Source organism: Leptonotus elevatus, chromosome 13 (genome assembly GCF_054856555.1).
Source record: "Leptonotus elevatus isolate MCC_2025b chromosome 13, RoL_Lele_1.0, whole genome shotgun sequence".
Classification (NCBI taxonomy): Eukaryota; Metazoa; Chordata; class Actinopteri; order Syngnathiformes; family Syngnathidae; genus Leptonotus; species Leptonotus elevatus.
In genome coordinates this window covers 17,740,921-17,762,997 of record NC_141251.1, presented here as the reverse complement: position 1 = coordinate 17,762,997, position 22,077 = coordinate 17,740,921, and the positions used below count along the sequence as shown (strand labels likewise).

Here is a 22,077-nt window from a genome sequence, read left to right as displayed (position 1 = left end):
TATTAAAAATGGGGATTACAATTTCTACGATTAGAGAGAGTGCGAAACAGGGTGAGAGAGAGAGAGAGAGAGAGAGAGAGAGAGAGAGAGAGCGAGAGAGAGAGAAGGACAGCGCGAGCGAGAGAGAGAGAGAAGGACAGAGCGCGTGCACGCCCGCACGAGTAGGACCGTTGCTACATGTCTGGGAGGCGGGAACGGACGAACTGACTAGTTGTGTCCTCCACACGCGGGCAGCTTCATGGACGGGAGGAGGAAATGACGACCGGTATTCACTGGAACTTACTCTGAGCGAAAGTTTGAGCTGAGAGTCCAGCGGCATGCCATGCGCTGTAGCTTCTTGCTAGCTAGCCCGCTAGCCTACAACCATAATGTGAGTTACACCTTCCAAACAAATCTTCCTCCCACCAATTTATATAAATCTATCTATCTATCTATCTATCTATCTATCTATCTATCTATCTATCTATCTATCTATCTATCTATCTATCTATCTATCTATCTATCTATCTATCTATCTATCTATCTATCTATCTATCTATCTATCTATCAAACTGAGGTGTGGTTGCTTACAGTGACAGTTTGAAAACAGCATATGGCCTTCAATCAATCAATCCATCCATCCATCCATCCATCCATCCATCTATCTATCTATCAAGTTACATTACTTGAATATTATGGTACTTGGATTACGTTACTAACTAAAAAAAATTAGCAGGTAACTTGTAACTGTAATGGATTACATTTTAAAAGTAACCCTCCCAACCCTGCATGTACGTTGTCGCCTGCAACCAACGGTGGCCAAACCATCTGAGTACGGTAGTAGCGTTCTTACAAAAAAACAGTTTGCATCGGAAAATCAATTTTGATTTAAAAGATGTGAGTGCATCGAAGGGAAACCAAAATGAACCATTTTACTTCAAAGGATAGATGGAGACGGAGAGAAATATATTTGAAAGGAATGCTACATTTACAGTAGCCTCCTTAAATGACCACAGGAAACTCATTGCATCATACCCTCTCAAACCCAGCCATATTGTATTGTATCGAATGCAATTGTTAGCCCACTGAATCTTACCGAAAATGTTATTTGAAAGTTCCTGAAATGTTTTATGAATGAAACAGCGTACACATTTTCAAGACTAAAGATGTCGGTGTACTCACAATGCGGAAAACATAGAAAAGTGTGCCTGTGTCGGTGGGAGCATTAAAAGTAATGTGTTTCCTTGAAAAATCTACTTAAGTGCGTTAAAGTATTTCTACTTTCTTACCTCCCACCACTTCATGCAACCCCTCCGACCTGTTCGTCGTCATCTGAAGGTGCAAAACAGGTGTTTTGCGACTGGAAGATCAGAGCGCCTAGGAGAGACGGAGCCCCTCTGAGCAAGGCGGCTGGCTTGTGTAGGAGGAGAACGAGGAGGAGGAAAAAGAGCTTCTATTTTCAGAGTGTGTCTACTTTACAGCAGCAACCGTCCTCTAAACCACAGTAAATGTGTATCTCATGTCCGTCTCCTCCTATTAACATAGATGAGAGATGATAGCGTAAAAAAATTATATTTGGGTAAGGATGTAGGTGGGCTAATAAGTAACACCTCATTGAGCTGCAAGAATAAACGTGCAATGGAAATGTGATGAAAAATTGTAGGTGGGTTGCAGCATTCACTGCTTCCTTGCTTCGCAACACAATTATGCCGTGGAAAACATCTTGAGTGCTTTGCTAAGGTTGTTGCTTAAGAGGTCTTGTGGAGAAGGAAAAAAATTAATACATTTTTTAAAAGGCTAAAATCCGAGTGGACGGGTGGGTATAAACATGTTTTTTGTACTACAGTGGACCCCTGAATATTCACAGCTGGGCACCTGTGAATTCACTTAATCACAGATGTTTTTTCCCCCAATATATATATATATGTATATTTTTTAATATATATTGAAGGTATATGAGCAATTTTTTTAGATTTGTTTTAGGTTTCCTCCCAATGCATTTCAATGGTCGTCAATAACTCTCAGATTTTTGCTATTCGTGGACTGGCCCAGTCCCTACCTTTCGCAAATAGTGGGGTTCCACCGTATAGTTTTAAGTTGTAATATCATCATTTACCACTAGATGGCAGACATGGCTTAGTTGCACTTATCCTGCCCTAGACTGCGCGAGTAGGCTTAATGACAAGCAAGACAAACATAGTAGCTTAATAATGTAAACATTTTGAGTGAGTTTATTTTTGTTGAATTTTTTTTTTTTAAATTAATCGTTCCCAATAATGTTGGTTTGCTGTTTTGTTTTGTTTTTTGCCGTACTAGAATAAAGTGTATTTGCACATCCACTACAGTAGATGGCAGTGGTGCTCATTGTCAAAGAGTGTGCAAGGAATATTAGCTCCTCTGCAGAAGTGTACCTACAACAATTTTATCGAAAAATTATACTATTTATAGTCGTGGCAGAGAGTTGGGGGGGCGCGAAACATTTTCTTCTTCTTTTCATGAAAAAAATAATTGAGAATCACTGGTCTAAACTGATGAAAAACATGCATAGTAAATCTAATATTGTTCAATAACTAATGACTGAAACACAAGATGAATCAGTTTTTTGATTGTTAGTTTTTTTGCAGGTGTGAGACAATATCAGAGCACCATATAGACAATAAGCCTCATGTAATTTCACTTGGGCACCTCCCTTGATGGCTTCTCGGGAGCCATTAAGCAAAAGGCCCAGTCTGGTGTGTCTGATGAAGACAGCTGCTGGGTTAAATGGACCATCTGTATCTAAATGATATAATCATTACTAATAGAACAGGGAGGATTCGGTCCCATTGCTGTCAGCTGGCCCAGAACAACAGGTCACCTTCATTGTAATTTACCGCCGTCCACCTGATTGCCATTCAATGAACACATTCGCCTGTGTGTGCGCGCGGGAATGTTTTTTGGGGGGCGGGGGAGAGTTAACCAATATATTTAGTGCTTTCAAACTCATCAGAATCCTGGACACATTTTGAGCAGATTTCATTCTTTTCCATTCTTTTTTGCCTTTTGGCTTTTCCCGTCAGGGGTCGCCACAGCGATTCCATACTAAAATACTGTGAATAGTGTGCCATTGTTGATGGGAAAGTTTGGTGAGGAATAATCCATCAGAAATTGTTAGGGTAGCAAAGGCTGTTCCTAATATCAGAGCTAGGTGAGAAAAGATCGCATCCAAATGAATCCTAACAGAGCTGCAGTCCCTTTAATGTCCCTTTAAAAGAGCTCAACTTGTCATTATGAAAAGTGCAGCATATGAACGCCAACTCCAACGTAATCTGCGCTCCTCGACTCAATACACGGCATACCAAAGCAACATTTTTTTTTGGTTTTTTTTATCTCTAAATCAGATTCTGAACTTTGCACATTCTGACTCATTCTGAACAGCTGCCTGCCTGTGGTGTGCTTCTCGTTACAAAAAAACTCACAAAAAAACAAGAATCTAAAATACAATATTAGATTTTGATTTTCATTATTCGTATTAATCTTCTTTTTTTTAACCCTTTCTCCCAATTACGCCCTTTCAGGTCTCACTGTTGCTATGTGAGCGAGTCCTCCAGCAGAACGAGGAAGAGCTCTCAAGCAACCCCTCCAAGGACTCCAAAAAGTGTGGTTACCCTGAACCACCTATTTGCTTGCCATGATTAAAATTAAGTTTTATTATATACCTCAAGATATATTAATGTATTAGGTAAGGGTGTTATGAAATGGAGCATTGTAAAAAGGCATTATGTTCTTCCAGTTCCTAAGTACACTTTCTGTATCTGTAGCTGCACGCCTCGGGTCATCAACATGCAGGCAGGCAGGCAGCCAGAGGGGTGAACGAGGGTGAACGCCATCGCATGAAAACAAACCCAAGCTGACAAAAGACACGCAGCAGACTCTGCCGTATCTGCGATGTAAACACCAACATGACAAGCATTGAATAAGCTGCACAGACTCCTCAAGGAGACGAAACCTCCTGACCACTAGAAACTCTGTATTTGGGGAGAGGGAGGGATTCCACAACACAGTGAGAAGATGGCACAGTTCATCTTTTATTCCCAAGTTTAAGACATAGCATGGATTAAAATGCAAAAGTATTGTGCATAAATATTTTATTCCGGCAAATACAATATTCTGCCAGCATATTCCCGCCAACGGTGGATCAATAAGGTTCCGTCCCGGCATCCCGTTTGCCATGTGTATGTCAATCACACAGTTGCCATAGCGATTCATGACAAATATATTAAAAGAGACTTTAACTGTTAAATTACTTCCTATTTACTTTCAAATTCACATTCCAAGTGTAAGAATCATAGGAAATGTACTCATACTGCTGCATTCGCTGGTGGTCACAAGCTATGCTTTTCTGGCAGCATGTTGCCAATGCGGAAAGGGTGTAAGGTAAACTACACAGTCAGCTTCGAAATAGCAGCCGGGATCGACCAGAAAAGGTTGGCTAATGGGGAGTGCATTGACTTCTTTAGCGCTGGTGAACTGTCAACCACAATAGCATTTAGCATTAGCTAAAGTAATCACCCATCCATCCACTATCTACAAATAGGTATCCAATGCATTAACCCCCCCCCTTATTTTTCAGCTACGGTCAATTGTAGCGTCCTGATATTTTATTTTGATCTCTCTTTATAGACAACAAATGCAATGTGTTAAACACTGACTAGATGGCTAGAAAAAACTAGTAAAATACTTTGTTGCATGATTTATAGGCGGCGTGGGTCAGTGGTAGAGCGGTTGTCTCGCAACCCTAAGGTTGTGGGTTTGATCCCAGGTCATTGTGACCATGTTGAGGTATCTTTGAGCAAGATATAGTACTGAACTTCCAGTTGCTCCTGATGCTGCGTGATCCCTGATGCTGTGTGATCAGTAGGTGAATGAGAAGTCAAAATGTAAAGTACTTTGAGGGCCTTGTAAGATGGAGAAGCATTATATAAATGAAGTACAGTACCATAACATTTTCATTGAAACTGAGCTTACCTTTATTTAGTATCAATTTTCCATGGTAATACACTAAAGGTGTGACGCTGCTGTGTGTTAGTGTAAATAAAAATTTTAATGCTAAAGGGAAATCAGTGGGCGTCCAGTGATGGATCTGTGGCAGAAGGAGGAGGGTAGCTAGGTTGTATTAATTTCGCCCACTTAAATGCTGTCGTCAAAGTGTGTACCTGCATGGAACGGTTGACATTTTGAGAGGTTCACATCCAATTCCCGACTGTATAAAACTGTGGGCGGTGAAACTCATTTGAATAAAAACAGTCAACGTTATCTTAAGAATTCTCTGTAAGGCCGGAACCATCAGGCAACCAATAAATATCAGTAGAACTATCAGCAAGACAATGAGTTAGTCAAAAAGGCCAAATTAGTTATTGATTGAATCGGTCTCGCTAGCGACTTATATGAACCAATCAGACATGCAGCACTGAGCATCTGCCTGGACGAAATGGACTTTTCTTCAAGATTGTAGAAGTGTAGACGGTTGGGGACACAAAATTGTTGGTGGCAGTAAATGTTTGGATTCCTTTTGACAGTATCTACTGCAGTGGTTCTTAAAATAATCCCAGAGGTTTGGTGAGTCAGCCTCAGGGGTTCGGCCCAGGTCAAGACACATACCCGACTCGTGATTTATGATGACACACCGCTTGGCCATCATTGGCTGCAGGTGATCACACTACATCTGTGTTGCACTCAGTAGACTTGTGGCTGAGGTGATGGTCCGTCATCTGATCCCTTCATGCTAACTATATTGAGCAAAAAAAGAAAGTGGTCAGACGAATATGTGCAATATAAATTCACAAATATAACGGAGTGATTGGTGTTCCACAGGGTTCCAAATATCCAAAGGAAAAAAAAGTCATCACCTCACACCTCGGGCGCTTTGTAGTGTCAATGGAGGATGTTGCTATTCCGCTTTCTTGCCTCTTTCCACCAAACTCTGAGCCAAACTGAATGTGTATGTGGCTTGCCAAGTCTTTTGTTATTTTACCTTTTTCATCCTTTCTGTATTTCTTCTTCACTCCACGTCACTCACGCTACGATATAAACCTTGTGTTCCTGCCTCCTGCAGAGCATCTCTCTTTTATACTGCCCGGGTGACGGAGGGAAAGAGAAAGCAGCTTGAGGTACAGTAAGGCGAGAAGTGGAAGGGAAAGAACCTCTCAAAGCTCACACAACTTTCTTTTATCTATAATATATAGTGTGGCTCATTTAAATGCAGCCTTACAGTGCTGCATGCTCCCTTTTTGGAAGCACTCGTCGGCACAAACATTCAGAAAGTACTTTCCATGGGAGGGAAACAGGCTCTTGCCGTTTCCCGTCTCATGTTCATTTATCAATCTCACTCTTTTCGACCTTTTCTCTGCCAACCAATTTCACCACTGCCCAGTTATAATCTCACAACTCTATCTACTCGCCTATATTCATTTTGATGCTCAACTGTTGACACACAGCTTAGAGGAATGGTGCAAAACAAGAAAGGAGGGTTAGCAGGGAATGTTACAAACATGGAGGCAAGTACCGTAGTTGGTCGAAGTAAGGACAAGAATATGGTTTTCATGAATTGGTAAATAATGCAAATAATGAATTTAATCCTGATTTTTCCCAAATTTCTGTTTCATCTGTGCTTTAAATTACAGTGAACAATCAAAACAATACAGACATCATCAGTTTCATTAAAACCATCAAGAAAATATATATATTTTTTTTTAAAGAAACTTATCTGAAAATATACCAGAAAATGTAATTTTCTTAGCATTTTGTCTTTCAAAGGTTGAAAAGAAAAAAATGGATTTCAGATTAACTGTTAATGTCATCTACTATTCCCCAAAAATATTGTCCAAATTGAATAGAAATGCTGAGATCAAAAGTTTAAAACAAAATAATGGTCCAAAAGATGAACAAGTATTTTATGAACAACAATGATTTAAACCCTATAATTTGACATTTTCAGAAGCTGAAAAAGAATTCCGGATTATTATTATTTTTTCCCAAATGAATGAAGTAAAATGTCAAACAAGAAAAGGTTTCAGCTACTTCAAGGAGAATATTTTCTAAGAATCCAGGGCAACTGTATTTAAATGAAAATTTCAAGAAAAGTGTGGTCCAAAAGTCCAACAACATTTGGAAAGAATGCCAAATTCAAACAAAAATGTAAGTAAGAATCCAAACCACATTGGAATAAAACAGTCCAAACAAGAATACCAGTCAAACTAAATTTGAAAATGAAGGACAGTCAATTACAAGCCACGCCAGGTGATGGCAATGACCAACTTTTCAGGATCACCCAGACCTGGATGATTAAAAATGTACACAGACACACACTATAGCTTTACTACAAACAACAGCCACTTGAATGTAAGTTTTATGTTGGGCCCTAAAGCAAATTCATTCATTTGCCATCATTTAATGGGCAACGTTAATTAAATCAAAGGTCAAAAACATCCCTAAATATGTCCACTGTGCTTTCAGTAGTGTCAGCCTGAATGAAATGACTTGAGGCGACAACTACATCAGCAATTTGCAGGAAAGAAAATAAGATTGATTTGGATTTGGAGTGCCAGTTAATAGTGTGACTACGACTGCAATAAACTTTTGCACCTTTCAAAGATCATAAATAAACAAGACCATCATCTTCAACACTTGGCTCAACGCCTTCGAGGATGATATTTGTTTACGCAAGTACAACTTGACATCTTAAATACAAATCTATTCGGATTTTCCTTCTTTCTGGTGGTTCATGTAATTAAAAAGTCTTCTTTTTAAGGGAATGGAAATTACATTTTAGTCCATACTGTTGTTTTGAATGAAAATGTAGTTAGTGGCCTTTTAAGATTTGTACTTGAGTATCCCTGGTCGGTGTAGGTTAATAAATATGCTACATTCAAAGCGCTATTAGACAAGAAAAACAATTTAGGGGCAGAGTCAGACCAAGCCGACCAAAAAGTACACAAGGCAAACATCCAGTTGACCATAATCATCAGATCGATAAATATAGGGATAATGCAGCTCAATATATTGAGAAGCAAGTCAAACATCAACAGCAAACCGGCTGGAATGTGCTTATAAATGCTGAATGAAGTGTCCTTATATTTCCAATATCTGAAATTACTTCTAAACAGACATGTACCCAAGGCCATACATTGGAATCCTAGACAAACCCACGTGCACACATACACGCATTACGGTGAGCAAATGCACACAAGCCAAGAAGTGAAAACGAGTGGGCGAACTTGGCCAAATAACGGCACAGAGACACACTGGGAACGAGCCGAGAGAACCAGGACAGAGGGAATGAGTGTCACATCTATGACAGCAATAACGGCTTTACAATAACCCACTCTTATAGCAAAGGGCTCCACATTACACATACGCACACCAAATCAGTATTACATATTTGCACAATGGAGATTATTTATTTATTTATGTATGCATGTATTTATTTACTTATTAGAGAATAGATAACTGTTTTAACACTTCTGGGAGCTCCCATGGTAATCAAAATGTGTTATTTATTTACTTAAATGAAAATTCACCCAAGTAAATAGCTCCTCATTTTTTTCTACAGTAAATAAAGTTTTCCAAAATTTCAAAATATCTGAAATGTAAAATTTTCACAAATTTTAATTTTAATTTCAAACAAAAACAGAAGTTCCCTGAGTCAGCAGCATCTCTTATGAAATCGCGTGAAAATTTGAATGAACAGTTGCGGGAATTTAGCACAGTTTTTAAATTAATTATCAGCAGTCAGATAAAAGAAAGAAAGAAAAATACTGATGCCAATATTCATTAAAATGCTGAATATCGATAATTGGCCCGGCCGATAATGGATCTTGAAGATGCTTTACTGGAACAACTTGTGCAACTATCACAATCAAGTGATTTACATTACAATGAAAGCACTGCCATGTGTCATTTTTTCTCTCCGCTTGTGTTCTAACCAAACCTTGGATAGATTTAAGATTGAAGCCCCTCCAGAGAACCTAAAGCTAACATCCTGTAACACATGTGTTTGCAACTTGTATCCAAGCTGCCGTCTGCAGCTGTGCTGTCGTTTCTCATAGTGACGATAACACTGCTGTTAGTCTAAGCTGTCTTGAGACCACGGTTCAAATGAGCTTTACAAGAAAAAAAAAAAAAAAGCAGATGGAGTCAAAAACCCGAAACGCTTGAAGCTATCACTCGTTGTTATCAGATATCCCAGATTACAGCTACACAAACACACACAAGCAAACAGACTGTTGTTTGGATTTCTCTCAGATTTATCGCGGAAGGTTAATTGTTGGAGTGACCCTCATGCGGGCAAACGCCTCGAGATATTAAAAGCCAAGCCGCGTCCTCGCTGTGGAGAAAACTTGACAACATGCCATCCTAATCTCAGAGTTTGCCATGAAGCCATGAAACAGGTTTACATGTAGAAAAGTACAAAAGGGATGGGGGACAAAACAGAAATTATGATTACAGTAATCCCCCACTATTCACAGGGGATAGTGACCAAGCCCTGACGCAAATAGTGAAAAAGTGAGTAATTGACGCTCCCTCTAAATATGTTTAAAAATGGCATTCAGGGATGTCCCCATCTCGATCACGTGATCAGAAATTGGGCCCGATCATGTCATTTTCAGATGATCTGTATAATTTTTTAAGGGGTACTAAGCAATAACATAATACAGAGGTACATATATCTTACCAAAAGAAAACAACAAAACTATGTATACGTTTTTTATTATGCAACATTGCAACACAGCGGGTAAGTGTGGGGAAAGCTAATATGACATAACGTCATCATGTAGCCTAACAGTGGTGGTAATGTCTATAGTATATATTTTAAGGTGGATAGCGACCTACAATGTGCGCAAATTAAGCATTTTGCATGGCGGAAAAGATTGAGCCGCCAAGTTTACGTCATCCTCAGGAGAGACACTGGAAACTATTCTTTTTATTAGTTATTATTTATTATTAACAGGCGTTTGCAATTGCCTCTGGTGCTGAGGTAATTTGAAAGTTATGCTGGGCTCAACATAAACAAAAGCATTATTGTCTGCAGCACCATCACCACTACATGCCGGCAACGCAGTCTAATAAGAGCAGAGCAGAGCAGATGTGATGGGGAAACTGCCAGGCTTGCAGCAGCTTAATTAAGCAAGAGTGTAGAGAAAAGTTTGCATTATAAAGATAAAGATAAATATATTTTTCTCTACCAAGTTGAAAACACAAGTGGGAGGAAATTAAATGTTTGTGAAGTTAAAATGTACAATTATTATAGCATAACCCTGGAGGCATCTCAGTGTCTTCAGCACAGCAAGCTCCAAAAAAGATTGGCTAATAGTGAGTGCACTTCATTGCTTGTTTAGCACTGTTTAACAGTCTCAACCACGATAGCATTTAGCATTCGCGATTGATATGCATGTCCGCACCGCAGAATACCTTGCAGTTTGGGATTGGGCTTTTCTTCTTGATTTTTCTCGATCAAACGTTCAATCGAACGTAGCTACTGTATTTTCGATTGATATTCATCACATCGATTGCATTGAATATTGATATTGATTAATCACACAACCTTGGTCTACAATGCTCATGCAGAGGCAAAGTGTGACATCATCCACTCCACTGTCACATAACTTCAAACGCAGTACCCTGAGGAATTGTTTTTAAATCTCTCAGGACTGAAATGGTGCCACTTTGGATAAGACGCTGCCTGCATTTTATCAGCATGTGCACTGTGAAACAAGAGGAACAGGACGGTTGACTTATTGTATGCAAATATCGATGATGAATACAGTGCTGTCTCACTGCCTACAGACAACTCACCGCGACCCTCATGAGGACAAGCAACATACGAAATGGATGGATGGCAGCACAGTATCCCTGGATTTTTGAACAAGACAGGTTAAGATTATGGGGAGGGATTTGTCTTCGAAATATCACAAATATGTTTGTTAATGTTGTGTATGTGTTTAACACAAGTTGGCAAACAAAATACAACTAATTTGTTTCTCTTGGTTTTACATTGCCTTGACTTGAAGACGGCCTTCAAATCACAAATATGTTTGTGGATCTGAAAAACACGTGCCAATCGTGAATATGTGTTTCTGAAAAATGTGAAAATTGTGAATATGTTTGTGGAACTCAAAAACGTGAATATATGTGTGGATCTCAAGAACACGTGAAAAATCGAGAAATGTTTGTGAATCTGAAAAACACGTAAAAATCGCAAATGCGTTTGTGCATCTGAAAAATGTCAAAAATTGCGAATATATTTGTGGATCTGAAAAACGTGAAAAAACGCAAATATTTGTGGATCTGAAAAATGTGAAAATCGCGAATATTTTTGTGGATCTGAAAAACATGAAAATCGCAAATGTTTGTGAATCTGAAAAAACACGTGAAAATCGGGAATATGTTTCTGAAAAATGTGAAAATTGTGAATATGTTTGTGGATCTCAAAAACACGTACAATTCACAAATATATTTGTGAATAATTGAGACAAACCTCTCCCCATATAAGATGTGTTAACTTAGAAGAAACCTTGAGGCGGAACAACCAAACTTGCTACCCTCTCTTGCAACTTATAAAAAGGTCAAACAAGAATGTAGAAACCTGGCAGCGTATGTATACAGTAGATAGATGCTCATCTTCCAGTCATTACATTGGTTGTCTTGTGCCTGTGCACTCTCATGCAAATTATGTTGGCACTTGCGCTCCTTATGACTGCCAGATCCCTTTAAAGACACTAGATCGAAAAAGAGTGAGGATAATTGGCTCACAGACACAGAGAGGCCAACCTCCTGCAAACTACAAAAGGACACTCACAATCTGGGTGGTTCATTAAGGTGCGAATGGTCAGCATGAGTGCGGGAGGGAGGGAGGGAGCAGAGTGGCGTTTGTCATTAACAACAACAGAAGTGTACAAGCTTGTTCTTTTCCAGTGTGAGTGCTTTGTCACACATGCAAAGCGGAATTGTGTGGGAAGTGTGCCAAATCACTGTCCGTCTCGATATCACGACGGGGAGGGCTGAGTGGGGAAAAGTAACACACACCCCCAAGCCAACCTCGCGGCAGCTGGCAGAAGGCGATAAGACAAATGGGCGGCCATTGGGAAAAGGATGAGGAAAAAGGAAGGAATTTACCTAAGAATGACACATATGGCCTGTGCTCGGATGGAGACGAGCCTCATTGTGTGTGTGCGTGTGTGTGTGTGAAAGATGAACTTTTAGAACAAACTTTGAAATCATTTTCCTGCTGTTATATACATGCATAGGCACGAACAATTATTTTTAAATTTGTGCAATTGTTTGTAGATAAAATGTGTCTTGAGCAAATATACACTAGATAGATAGATAGATAGATAGATAGATAGATAGATAGATAGATAGATAGATAGATAGATAGATAGATAGATAGATAGATAGATAGATAGATAGATAGATAGATAGATAGATAGATAGATAGATAGATAGATAGATAGATAGATAGATAGATAGATAGATAGATAGATAGATAGATAGATAGATAGATAGATAGATAGATAGATAGATTTATGCACACACACATTCAATAGCATGATAAAGTGTGTCCAAACTTTTGACTGCTGCTGTATACCAAATGTAGATCAAACTGCAAGTGATAAATTTAAGCCTTGGCGAGTGCACTTCAAACCTCAACAGTTTCAGCCTGACTCATGCTTAAACGTCTGTCATTATAGCACGCTACACAATTTAATTAAGGAAGGAGGAAGTGATGCATAAAGTTCATCTAAAGTTTAGCTTGACGCGCCACTGGTGTAAGCTGTTTTACTTTCACTTTGCTGCTTGCAGGTTGTGTTCGTTGTCATCTGCGAACCGTCTTAAAGGTCACCTCAAGTGTGCGGATGATGCAGCTCAACTCCCTTTGGCCTCAAAAATGCTGACGATGGATTTTGGGAAGTTTTTTTTGTTAATTTTTTGAAACACTGAGCCAAAGAGAATGTAATGGAAGTTCGACAGTCTAAAAGGTGTCAATGCGGCATGCGAAGGAGGAACGCACAATGCATTTAAGTGGCGTAGTCTCAATAGTTTTTCCAGTAAGCAGTGTTGTACATACGGTACATTTTTAGTTAAAAACCGATTGAATGTTAAAAATTTCCACCAAATATATTTTTAAGAGATACTTGACTCGTTTAGACATTTTCAGCAATAAAAAGTTTATATTTTGTCTGTTTCTCTGTCTGTAGTTTGTTTGCTGTCAACTGAAAATAACATCACAGGGGATCAGGGCTCTGGTAATGACCAATCACGGCTCACCTGTTTTCTGGGTTTGGTCATGTGAAATTTGCAAACTGAGCCATGATTGGTCGTTACCTGAGCCCCTGAGCAGACGTGATGCCATGTTTAGTCTAAGGCAAGGCACGATATGTGTATTTAAAGGTACTAATTGTACATGAAAAATGAGGTTATCAAATTAATTCTAGACAAAATATTAACATATTGATAACTGATAATATTTAATGGCTAAATGAGTCAAGTAACCCTTTAAGTTCCCTATTAATCTTGTCCATGCCAGGTCATTTCTATATTTCCTGTTGCTTCCCATAGAAAATTTCCAATTTATCAACATTTTGCAGCGCTACTTATACTCTGTATAGTTCATAAACATTTTGTGATGGTAACAATATGTAATGTGGAACAATGTATTCTAAATATAATTGATCTTTATGCTTTGAAAGTCAACGAATCAAAGTCCGACCAGTATACTATGAAGGAAAAGAGTTGTACCCGTTATCTTCAACTGCAATCAATGTGTGACTTTATCCAAAATGCAACATGAAAAGAGCGCCGGCATGAGTAAGTGGAGTGGAAAGCCACACTCCCGACACCGCGCGTGTCCTCTTGTGACACAAAACACTTGTTTAGGCTGAGGACTGATAGAGCAGGAGGAAAGAGGAGGAGAAGGGAGGATTATTGTCAGAGCTTCTCTGTCGCCGCTGCCAGACAGCATACTGCACATTCAGCAGAGAAGAAAGCGATAGCGTGAGAGCAAGTGGATTTCGAGGTGAGCCGGTCGGCGTGTTGACTAAAGCGAGTTCCTCAAATCCTTGAATGTTGAACTTTGTTGTTGTGCCGAAATTGCACTTTTATTTATTGTTCTCCGTCTTCCACTGAGTCCCGAGCCTTTCTATCAAAAAGAGTGGTTATTTAGAAAGTAGAAATGCAATGTGACGGCCTTGGCTCAAACCACTTGGAATGGAACCACTAAGGCTCAATGCTCCCATAGGAAATAATGGAAATAGCAATATTATGTTATTATTTAACTGTAAAGGCAACATTTCAAATACTACAAAATCTGAACATTCTTAAATGGTATCCAGTTTAACACTCCTGTTAGGTTGATTTCTCAGAAACAATAATAATGTTCCCGGGGTCAATTTGACCTGGGCTATATTTAAATATAAAATTCATCCCAATAAACTTTATTAAAGGTGCATGTTGCAATATTGACGCAAATTGGAGTGTTAAAATAACCATATTTTTCACCCACAAATGTTTTAAGAATTGTATAATGGACAATGAGGCACTACTGTGGATTGTAGATTGTCAACATTAAAATGGGTCAATTTGACCCAGGCTATGTTTAATGTTCCAATAGCACATTTTAATTAAAAATGTCTAAGTGAACAATTTGAATTGCCTGTCAATGAGACGTTTCATAGCAAAAAAATATGTATATACTTTTTCCACTGTTAAATCTTAAACATTCCCAAACCAACCGAATAAACATTGTTTATAGCTTATTATTAACCGTTTTCATTTCACATATATCAAAATTAACCATTTCTTATAGTCTGTTGATTTGAAGTTTTCTAGCAAAAACAAAACAAAACTATATGTTTGGTCAGTTTCAGTGACGTGCAGTGAACTCAAGGTTTGGGTAGGCAGGCAGATGCACACGCCAATTACAAATTTGTGTGTCAGCAGGCGAGTGTACAACGTATCCTAGGGTGACCATATTTTCCTTTCCAATAAAAGAGGACACTCAGCCTGACCTCGAGATACTTGATACTCAGATACAAGATGCCATACATTCAAACTATTTTAAGATATGGCTCCTCTGCATAGGTAGGAAATAAAAAAATAAAAAATAAAAATTACTCACTTTTGAAGTCTTACAATTTTTGCTCCGCAATCTCTTTAGTTTTTTTTTTTTTTTGAGCGAGGTTCGTACCCATCGCCTCTGCTGCGGCAGCTCAACACTTGCCATTCAGCAAAAGTTCTGGGCCACCATCAGCCAGTGCGCATTCTGCTGGCCACAGTAAACGTTGCAGTGCACTCTTTGCCGCGCAACCAAAATGTCATTGTGCATTCCATTTCAAACCCGCCCGGACGCCTGGAAAGAATGAAATAAAGTGAATATCACCCTGTAAAATCAAGCTAGCAATAGCAATGGCAAACACCATGTAAAGTGAAACAGCCAGTTAATCGAAGCACATCCACAAAGCCAATCTTTCCTTTTGCACCATTCTTTGTGAAAAGTACGAATAATTCGTTGTCCCTTACTTTGCTGAAGATCCGGTAGCTAAGGCATGGGTCTCCCATCCTTCAAAAGATGACGTTTTTCCTCAAAAGAAAGGCGTGAAAATAGTTTTATATTCTCCACAGTGGCGTCATCTTACCGCTTTGTTGTGCACTAAGTGTGTTTTGAATTCACAAATGCACTGTGCGAACGTACGTTTGCATAGGAATAATAAAGCGACTTAAAAAGGCTGCGTAGCAATCTGCATATTTGCGTAATGGACTGTTCTACTGGGAAACTGACTACGCATGCGCAAACACACATCCTACGCGGACAGGGCTGGGAAAAGCACAGTAGCAGTGTGCCATCAGGAGGATAATTTTTGCCTGCAGGCCAGACGAAGTAATTGAGGTATGAAAATCACCAAATGTTGGCACTTTTAAACCTATAGGTTGTGTAAGCTTTCTGAAATCAAAGAAATAATTAAAATAAATAGAAAAAGCCAAACTGTTTCAACTTTCATTTCCGCCGTGGCTACCTTGCCTATCCTGACCGCACGTCCCTGGTCAGTTTGACCCGGTATCTGCTCAATGTTCCAAAGGCATCCAGGCATTGTTTCAGTTCCGTAACTAGTAAAGTATCGTAACTGTTTTCATTGCAATTATGTTGAAATGAACCGCTACTTTCTGCCAGTGCTAAGTTTGATAGCAAAAGCTGTTTTTACTTGAAAGTGGGTCATTTTTTACCCGCAACATAACAAGAAGGCTAAAGAGACAATATTCATACTGCAATCCTCACAGGTGTCAAACTCGAGCCCAAACACTTCTGATCAACAAGTATTTCTGGTGATTGATATAAGATACTGTAATGTAATGTAGTCACTTTTTTCCCAGCATTCAAATTTCCGAAGTAATTTCTAGCTTCTTATGTTTAGACGTTAGCAAGACCCAATCAATTTGATGCATGACTACTAATGATGAAAGGTGATTATATTTGCAGTGAAGCTGGAATAACTAGGAGCGAGAACCTCTCATCTGCACGCCACAGCCATTAAAAGTAACACAAATCACCAATCATTGCTTGTTAAGACTGGAGCGAGCGGTCTTCATTGTTCCATTCTATCTTTAGAGCGACTGTCAAAACTAAAAGTTAAGCAAGGGGGGGAGAAACAGAGACATGGAGGAACCAATTTATCTCGTCTCGAGCAACGAAGCAGACGTTGCGAAAGATGTGCGCACACACATGCTTGTACATTGCTGTCTGTTCTCTCTCTGCTGCCGCTGAAGGGATGCCACACACAAATTTACACACTCAGGCAACCCGTCTACGGCTCTTCTCTGTAATTGTCTTGCTTAAAAGGAAACAGAAGGTGTGGAACGCAGATGCAGTCGCATCCATCCAAAGAGCAACGCAGAATCTGTCACAAAGTCACAAAAAACACGTTTTATTTGTCCATCTATGTTTAAATAAGTATAGAGAATATTATATACGAAGGTTTATAACGACACAATGATGTTGCCGATATGAACCTCTTTCTGTTTTGCATTGACTGCTAAAAATTAGGGATGGACATTTTTCAACACGTCCTCTTGGGAGGCGGTATTTGTCCCCAAAAAAACCCTCATTTCCATGCTAGTCCTCGAGATGGAGTTAGTCTGCTCAATATAACATTGAGCAGATTAACTCCATCTTGAGTGGTGCCCCATAGTGTGATGCACAATAGTGATAAAAATGCCAAGATAAATAACTTGAAAAGCTTTTCCAGCATTACTAATTGAAACAACTCAAGTGTAAAAATCAATTTAAAAATACAAAAAATCATTTTAAGAAGGGAAGTAAAAGTCCACGTGGGAGGCGACCAACGTCCAGCTGAATAGATGGTGACAACTCTAGACAGACAAAACCAATAATAAAAAAACATAAAATACTATATTTGTCTTCATTTCATGTATTTTGTTAAGAGGAGTTTGCTGCTTGTAAAATCACTAAGAATCGCCTTCACAGGCTGAGCTGTAGATCAACAAACCAGGCAGGATTAAACTGTCACTTTGTAAATCCGACCACTTTGTTGCGTAAGATGACATCAGACTTTGGAACATCACCACCCCATCTGACAAACAAATGATTAAAAAGAAGGGAAAAAAGGATTGTGTGTTCCTGGGAGCGTTGGAGAGTATGCATGTGGCTGGCTGACGAAGAGCAGCTGCAGCAGTCTTATCTACACACGTACGGGCTATGACACCCACACAATTTAATGAGCTCCAACACAAGAGCTGACCTTCAACCCACACTTGTGTCCTGTAGTCGGTGCAAATGGATCACATTTCTCACAATTAGAAAAGAAAATTCCTGGCTACAATATGTGGGTTCACACCCAAATAAAGCTTTATTCCTCATCCCGTGCTAAATCTTTCCACACTGTGAGCCAGAGCATCCCCTAATCACATGACTATGCTCCACGAGGCCATAAAACTTGCATTTGGCTCACCGCCCATCAAGCAGCGTTAAGTAAAAAGCCCATGAGATACAAGAGCAGCCTCTTTGGAGTAAGAGGTCATTTCATTTTTCATCATAGACTTGCAGGAACGCATCTGAGCTTATTAAAATGCCTTTAAGTACCGGCGTGCTTGCTTGGCGGCGCGTACGTCTGGCTGACTGCCCTGCTCACATTAAACGGAATGTTTGTTTGTTTTACAAAGGCATTGACAAGACAAGAGAACAGGAATAATTTGCATTTGATTACATTGTAGGCTAGCGCTGAACTGGATCACAGAGATGAGCATACTAGAACACCTCTAAGGTCAAAGGTCACAAAGCTGGTCAATCGAATTGTTTGGATCTGTCCCATAGGAAAAACGCACAAGTAATGTCAAACTGAGCATGATAAAAGCAGTAACTGTACAGGAAATGTATTAGTAACATTTCATATTTGGATTTACATCCAGACGATCTTAAAAATTAAATTGACCACAAGTTTAAATACAAACTGGGAGCAACTAGGTGGGCCATTTATGTCGGACAAATTTCTCACCTTTGTCAAGCACGTTTTTGTGCCTTTAGTTAGCGAATAGGAATTCCAAATTCCAAGCAATGTTCCAATGCAGCAGTATGATCCAAAGTGTGAAAGTTCAGATTTCCTTCAAATTTTTGGTGCTGCATATTTGACAATTTAAAAAAAAAGGTTTCCAAACTGTATGACACTTCCCTGTAGTATGAAAAAAATGGGAGGGCATAAACCTCTATGATGAATGTGACGCGGAGTGAACTGAAGTTCTCATATACATCATCTTTTAGGGATAAACAACGTGCAGACAACAACACATAATTTTCCCTTACAATGCCCGGTGCCTCGCTTCCACAATTTGTGGGCACTCAAGCTTTGAGAGCTGAAGGTGAAGCCGTTACCTTTGCATCCACTTACAGTAAATCACCTTACTGCACCTCAGGTCAGGTGAGGTCGGAGGGGAAATTGATATTGCCTCTAGTGAGGTTAAGTAAATGGGGGGAGGGGATGTGGTGGAGGTCTAAGGAAAATCTACAATGCACATTTACTAACTAATGTCAACATCTGGTCAAACTAAAAAGATGAGGTGAATGGCCTTTAAAGGGGAAGCCAATCTTAAACATTTCTTAAAAATAACATGTTATATGTGACCTCACTAGTCTAAATGTGACATTCTGATTAATATTACATTTGTGGAATATGAGGTATAAAGCAAAACACAGACGCTTTCAGCCATCTCAGGTGGTGGCCATTTTGCCCCTTGCTGTCGACTGAAGATGACATCACAGTTGCTCAGGGCTCAGACAACGACCTATCACAGCTTACCTGTTTTCTGAAGCCAAGCTGTGATTTGTTGTTACCTGAGACCTGAGCAACTGTGATGTCATTTGTACTCGACAGCAAATGGCAAAATGGCCGCCACCCGAGATGGATAAAAATGGCTGGATTTTGCTGCTTAACTCATATTCCACAAATGTAATATTAACCAGAATAGGGTGTTTCGACTAGTGGGGCCGAATAGAACATATTATTGTCAATATTATTTTTTATTTTGGTGGGGGTGACTTTCCTTTAAACAACTTTGTAAAGGGGTGAAACGATGTACTGAAACATAAGATGTGAATAGTTACCGAGACAGTGACTTGAATACTACACTACAAATGTCTGTTCCCTGCCAAAATACAACAAAGCCTTGCTCACTCATCAGCATGCAGGAGGGAAGCAACGTTCTCATGTTTCAATGAAGAAATGTTATACTGGCCTCATTAATAATCATTAGCCCCATAATGACTCTGTGTATGCGTGAGTGTGAATGTGCAAGTAATTCACCTTCAGTAGATCCTACTAACAAGTTAAGAGAGCATTTACACTTATCCTGGAAATACCCTTTGACAAAAGTTTGAAATCTTATTAAGCAAAGCAATTTGCAGATGCACTGCGAGTGGATTAGATATGAAGCTTCTGATTTGCAGTAAATTACAATCTAATCCTGACCATCCTCACCACACAGCTCAGGAATGAACATAAATAGCACACATATGAGCCTGCCAACTTGGCGTTGCAATATTTCCCTTACTCAAGTAGCTTGAATATTCCTTTCAACATCGAACGTCCTCATCTGCAATGGATTCAAGCACTCACAGGCCATTGACTGTCACTCCACCGATCACTCACACCCACCTGATTACCGGACTCCATCAACTCTCATAAAATCCTGACCAGAGCACCAAGGGAGGATCGCTGATGGGATGTCGGATTGCCGTGTGAGTAATCGCTTTCAGGATGTGCCGGGAGAAGATAGAGTGTGAGTACAAGACAACAGCAAGAAGAATGCAAAGGTTACTGTATATTAAGTGCCAATTGATTTGGCTGGTTGGTTCAGTCTGCCTTGTGATTGACTGGCAACCAGTCAAGCGGTTTAGTCCGACTTCAACCTGAAGTCAGGTGGCATATGCTTCAGCTCCCCAGGAACCGTTCGCAGGCAATTTGGCGCCGGGCAGCACAGAGACAAAACAAAATACATATTTTATTGATCAGAAGTTTTGGAAATCAGGCGGATCCAATTGTGGTTGTGAATGCAAGGCACACCCACACAAAAAAAAAATCCTCACATCCAGGTCACAATGACAATCTCTTTGTGTTGTGCAGGTGTACCTAATATTGTGGTCAGTGCGTGTACTGTATATCACACAGCAGAAAAAGTACCTCATTCAGTGTTCTTGCAACTTTCTGCTCTTGCCAGCCTGAGTGTTGCATTTAATCAATCTTGCGTATTTTAAACATTGAAAAACTGTGTAGCCTTGTAGGAAAAAAAACTGTGTAGCCTTGTAGGAAAAAAATGGTGTGCCGAGTTTAATCTTCAAATCTTTCCGTGAATTAGGGGGGTCAAAAAGTTTGACCATTGGTGATTTTGTTTCCTCCTCTTGGAGACACACTAGATACTGCAGCTGGAACTGTGATGAAAAAAAAAAAAACGTTTTACTTCAATTTTTCCAATTCACATTTCATATTAATTTGCGAGTGGTGATTCAACAGGGTTGTAGCAACAAGAATGATAGATTTTTGTGCTTGTGTGACAGCCATCTGTATTATTTTTGTCTCTCTTTGCACTTTCCTGTATCAGGCAGTTTAACTCATTTTAATGCCGACTATATTCTACTATCCATTTATTTTTAACAACACTTATCCTGTTCAGTCTTGGGAAGCTGCCTACCCAGCTGGCTTTATTTGGGCGAAAGGCAGAACATTCCTGGATTATTCGCCAATCAATCACAGGACACATTTGACAATTACTGATTGGGAACTAAATCCACACTGCCTGCATAGAAGTCAGACAAGTGATTAAATTGTCAAATGTAATTAAAAGCATTTACGTGTGTTTTTATATCTGTTTACGGCATGTAGTAAGCATAAAACATAACTACAACATCCACATCAATGTATTTATTTACATCCTATGCGTGTGTGTGTTGTTGTCTAGACCTTGTGTCAGAAGCAGCTGACTGATTCTAACAGCGACAGCCTTAGTGTGCATGTATGTGTGCGTTTCTTTTGGAGTGTGACAGGGCCAAACCCCGGGGTTCCTCTAATCACCTCCACCTCTCCCTCATCCCACGCTTGTGTGCTGCCAGTCACTCTGACGATGTTACCGAGGAACCCACATTGTATGCACTCAATCTCCTCAGCAGGCTGTATAGCACCTTAGCAATATATGTACTCTCTAACGTAGCCTTAAGAACAAAATATGCTCTTTCTAATATCATGTGCAAGGGTGAAATGGCAAAGAGACGAATCATCCTGACACTTAAAACACATCAATTGCCCTTCAGGCATCCTCAACACCTTCCTCTCCCCTTCCTCTCCCCCTCCTCTCTCCCTCCCTACCCTCTCTCTCTCTCTCTCTCTCTCTCCCTCCCTCCCCCTCTTTCGCTCTCATTCTCTCTCTCTCTCTCTCTCTCTCTCTCTCTCTCTCTCTCTCTCTCTCTCTCTTCGCTCTTTCTCCCTTTCCCTCCCTCTCCCTCTCCCCCCTCTCGCTCTTTCTTTCTTTCTCTCTCTCTCTCCCTCTCACTGTACCTCTCCCTCC

General features: G+C 39.8%; 1 protein-coding gene and 1 long non-coding RNA gene across 4 annotated transcripts in view; one reads left to right on the top strand and one right to left on the bottom strand.

Annotated features, from left to right (window-relative positions):
- Positions 1-22,077, bottom strand: part of LOC147164079 (A-type potassium channel modulatory protein KCNIP2) — a 123,211-nt gene that overhangs the window by 88,198 nt on the left and 12,936 nt on the right. Inside the window, exon 1 of one of the 3 annotated variants that reach the window (XM_086092344.1) lies at positions 1,269-1,409. The exons of the other annotated variants lie outside the window; for them this stretch is intronic. Within the exon in view, the coding sequence (XP_085948470.1) occupies positions 1,269-1,311 (43 nt within the window). The 5' untranslated portion in view covers positions 1,312-1,409. Of the gene's footprint in view, positions 1-1,268; positions 1,410-22,077 lie in introns of those variants that run through there. 3 annotated transcript variants of the gene reach the window in all.
- Positions 158-4,522, top strand: LOC147164080 (uncharacterized). The gene is made up of 3 exons (XR_015096802.1): positions 158-370; positions 3,537-3,700; positions 3,780-4,522. It is a non-coding gene; the product is annotated as an uncharacterized LOC147164080 (long non-coding RNA).